This window comes from Lactuca sativa, chromosome 6 (genome assembly GCF_002870075.4).
Source record: "Lactuca sativa cultivar Salinas chromosome 6, Lsat_Salinas_v11, whole genome shotgun sequence".
Taxonomy (NCBI): Eukaryota; Viridiplantae; Streptophyta; class Magnoliopsida; order Asterales; family Asteraceae; genus Lactuca; species Lactuca sativa.
The window spans coordinates 47243334-47247916 of NC_056628.2; the positions used below are offsets into that span (position 1 = coordinate 47243334).

Below are 4583 nucleotides of genomic sequence, written 5' to 3' on the forward strand. Positions count from 1 at the left end.
AAAAAAAAAAAAAAAAAACATAGATGTCGGTATTTTGGTTTTTCTCTTCTTGTACTTTCCCAGCAGCGCATCGGCTATCTTAATACATTTCTTTTTGTCGTTCAATAGAAAAAAATATATAGAAATAAAGTTTGTTAAAACTTGTAAGAACATGCTCACGACATCATCTGTCAAAATTTTGTTTTTTCAAAAACTTTTTTTTAGTAACGAATGATTTTTTCGAAACTTTTATTTATAAATATGGATGATTTTTCTGAAAAAAATAATAATTTCTGATAAAATACGTAATGGTTTTTTTGAAAACTTTCCAATTACAAAACTATTAACTTGATATCATCATGCTTAATATTTATATGAAGACAAATTTAAAATAAACCATTTATAGATAATGGATATGGTATATCCTGTTTCTATTTTCCGATTGTTTTTGGAGTTGTGCTAGATCCGTTGATATGTCTTTTTCTGGATAAAATGTCGACACTTCTTCATCTTTAATATTACTCTACTCTGCTCCGTCGGAAGTCGTCCACTATTCTCCGGCGACTTTTATTGCTTTGGTTAGTTAAAATTCGTATCAGTTATTGGTTGAAACAAGTCGATTTAGATGTTTTCAGATCAAAATTGCTTTTCAACTCTAAAATTTCTATCAGCTCTAACATATCGTGGAAGATTGGTCAATCGAAGCTCATATCAGACGATCGGAAAATCCTCGTTCAGCAATGTGTCGATTTCTTCATTTTGTTTTTGATTTTTTGGGAGCTAATTGAATTGAATCGGAGATTCGGAGGTATGGGGTTCGAAGAGACGTTTACGGCTTATTTAGTCGGAGATGAAGGGAAGGATCCTAACAAAAGCTGTCATTTTGAGTACAAGAAGCTCAAGAATGATTTGAACTTTTGCAGGCGTCATAGAGATATTGGAGCTTCAACTGATTCTCATGGCGATGGAAACTCCGAAGATGATCTCAATCAGATTGTTCCTCATCAATCCTGCCATCGTAACTTTCCTTTTCCTTTTTCTTTTCCTTTTGTTCTTTTAATCATCAATTAAACCCACAATTATATATTGTTTGTGTTGCTTTTATAGGGTGTGAGGGGATATTCTCTGAATTAACAATGGAAGCTACCATGATATCTGATAATTTTAGTTTCAGAGTCAAGCAGCTTGTTCATCTTCATTTCACTCCTGGCATCCAAAGATTCTTATGTTGGTTATTTCAATGTTTTAAAGATGATCACGAAGCACTTGTATACAGGGGATTGATGCTAATCCAATTTGTTGTCATGAATGCTATCGCACTCAGAAAGATTCTTAAAAAATACGACAAAGTAAGCCAATATAATCACATTGTTTCAATTCTTGTTCTTGAATCTTGATTATATATTATATGTATCTATCTGTCTATCACAACAGGTGCATGAATCTGCAAGTGGTAGGAACTTTAAGTCCAAATTACAAGCCAAACACTTGGACATTATGCAATCTCCATGGTTGATTGAATTAATAGCTTTCTATATGAATCTCAATGGGTCAGACAGTTTGACTTCTGATGAGCTTTTTGGTCAACTATCTTATGATCTCAACATCCACAATGAAGAGTCTATACTACTAACTCTCACACTCGTAGGTTCTGAAAAGTTAGAGTATAGTCTCACGTGTCCTATTTGTTTGGTATGTTTGAAAAACAAACATTTAATTTAATTGCAAAATCCATTAATTAATATCTTTTTTATAAAATGGTGAATTCAGGACATTGTTTTTCAACCATATGCTTTGAGTTGTGGACACATTTTTTGCAAGTCTTGTGCTTGTTTGGCGGCTGGTGTATTGATCATTCAAGGGTTCAAGTATGCAAGCCCAGGCTCCAAGTGTCCAGTTTGTCGAGAGGTTGGATGATGCTATAATTAGCAAAATCTTTTTTTGTATATATAATTATTTTATCTAAAAAAACATGGATTAATATTTTATATTTAATATGGTAATGGTGTGGTTTATTTCTTTTGTATTTCAGAGTGGAGTGTATGGGAAATCCGTGTGCATGTCTGAACTAGGTTTGCTCTTAAAAAGAAGGTAATCTTTGAGAATTCCATACCCACTCCATAAACTTACTTTTCATAATATTTCTCTATAACACAAACGATAGTTAAAAACATCGAAGAAGACAAATAATTCCTTTCACCAATCCACTAAAAAGATTGAATCATCCGATTTGATACTTTGAATAAAGTAATTTAGCAGGCTATATGCATTAAAATTACAATCTAGGTATCCTATTCCTTTCAAGCTAAATACTTTAACCTATTATAGATAAAATATAACATAAATTGACCCATTAATAAACCTAAAAGTAATATTGTTATCTAAAATGTAATCTTAATTTATTAGTAACCGGATTGATATTATAAACTTATAACATCTCTCCTATGTTCTTAAAATAGAAATCGACTAACACTCCGTTCCCGAGTTCAACTTAACGACAGAAAGGAAAGGAAATAGGTGGAAATGAGAAGAAAATAAAAGAGATTGGTGTTTCCGAGTTTCATTAATGGAGAGAAGTGGAAGGAATTGGAGGGAAATGAGAGGATCACTTTTCCTTCTAACATTCCTTCCGATTTGGAAAGATTTGGAAAGAAAGAACAAAATGATTCATTTTCTTTCCACTTCTCTCCAATTCGGGAACACGAAAGAAAATTTTGTTTTCCTTTCATTTCTCTTCTTTTCTCTCGTGACTTTCTTTTCTTTTCTCTTCCTTTCTTTTGTTAAACTTGAGAACGAGGCGTAAGATTATGTTTAACAGACTAACTGAAAAGTTAAATGGTAGCGGATAAAAAAATGATGTTTTATAAAAATTAGTTAATGAACTAGTTGGAAATAATAAAATGATATATATGAGTATGTAGAAAAATATGTTTATAATTAATTAAAGGTACATATATATATATATATATATATATATATATATATATATATATATATATATATATATATATATATATATATATATATGAGATAATTTGGAAAAAACTCTATAAGCTGGTTGAAAAGCTATTCTGAGTAGTTTCTTTTTTTAAAAGCTAGTTTATCATATATTTTTTGGTTATTGAAATATGACAACCTAAAAAAGATCGAAAAATAAGTGAGCTGCAAGAAACATAACATAAGGTATGTTTTTTTACATCAAATTTGCATAATGATAAATCATTGGATGAAACTGTTAGCTTAGGTTTGTTGCATTTAATAGCTCAAGAATAGCAATGGCCAAAGGTTTAAGATACTTGCATAATATATAATCTTATCATGGTTAATTTTTTTGGTTATGTAATATTTATGGTGTTAAATGTTATATACAATTTTTAAAAGTGATTCTTTTATTATTGATATCTCGAACACTAGAGTCTAAAAACAACCTAACATTTGGGGTATTTGTAGGTATAAAGATGGATTTAAGAAGAGACTGATGGAAGAGCGAGAAAGAATATTAACCCAAACTAAAGAATATTGGGAGTTGCAATCAAGTTATGTGATGGGCTTATGACATTTCAGTGTGCTGGATTTTTTGGTGTCTGTTCGCAAGCTTTATTGTGTACAAAAGTTTGTTATGTACATAAAAACTTTGTATCTAGAATATATAGTGTTGAAGTAACTGATATAGTTTAACAAATGAATTGAGTTATATTTTCATTATTAATGACAATCTTCGAAATAAAAATCTTGTAGATAGGCTAAGGATCCCTTCAAGAATTGCATTGATAGAATTGTTTGATTTCTGTGATGCCTTGTAGCCTAGGAGATTGCTTGCTTTGTGCTACCTGTAGTTTAGACGTTTAGACTGATACTGCTAGTTGCTAAGTATATGTTTCATAGTTGTACATAATTAGTATTTTATAGCCTTAGAATATATGATTTAGCCTTATTTCATGTTCCTTGTTTAGTTGTGATATGTGCTTAGGCTGCCGGGTCTTAATGTCTCAGATCTGGACCGGAGATCTAGAAGTGGTGTCGTTAGCGAGTTCCCAACAAGGTACCTAGCTTCCATCACAACAACGTCGTTAGAGTTTCCCTAGGGATTGTGCCCCGTGAGCAAGCACCGACGATCAAGTTAGATCGGGTGGTAGATATGAGATGGTTCTTCCTAGCTGGAGAGAACCATCTTGGCGTGTTGGGTGTGTGTTTGGCCATAATGGAGGCTGATCTCCCAAGGAGGGAGATGCCTAAGGGTGAAAGGGTCCTCCTCCATAAAGGAGGTCATGTTCTATTTATAGGGACAATTAGGACAAGGGAGAGCTAGGTCAGGCCTTGGGCCATCCTAACTCAGGCCCAACTAGCAATGAGCTGGGCAAAGCCGCCTGGGGGCACCAGGCGAGCTCCAGGCGTGACTTGGAGGCCTACACTAGGCGAGTAGGCGAGGCCGACATGCTAATGGACCTACTACTAAAAAGTCTGTAACATTTGCATTTCAAGTATTTTCCCTTTTTGCCATTAACTTAAAATTCTTGCATTTTGGTCCTTGGCTAAGTACGTTGGGCGTACGCTAGGAGTATGTTGGTCGTACTGGGTCGATATCTTGATCGTGGAGGCACCCA

The 4583-nt window shown here is 33.3% G+C and overlaps 1 protein-coding gene across 2 annotated transcripts; it reads left to right on the forward strand.

Moving 5' to 3' along the window:
- Positions 1–402: 402 nt before the first annotated feature.
- On the forward strand, positions 403–3709 carry LOC111909356 (probable E3 ubiquitin-protein ligase BAH1-like 1). Of its 2 annotated transcripts, XM_023905170.3 has the most exons (7): positions 403–557; positions 651–997; positions 1087–1328; positions 1414–1671; positions 1750–1887; positions 2012–2070; positions 3430–3709. In XM_023905170.3, exons 2-7 carry the CDS (start codon positions 790–792, stop codon positions 3533–3535), a joined length of 1011 nt encoding a protein of 336 aa, XP_023760938.1. In that variant the 5' UTR covers positions 403–557; positions 651–789; the 3' UTR covers positions 3536–3709. The 2 variants fall into 2 exon arrangements, with proteins under 2 accessions (XP_023760938.1, XP_023760937.1); XM_023905169.3 differs by having other exon boundaries at positions 410–997.
- Positions 3710–4583: the final 874 nt, after the last annotated feature.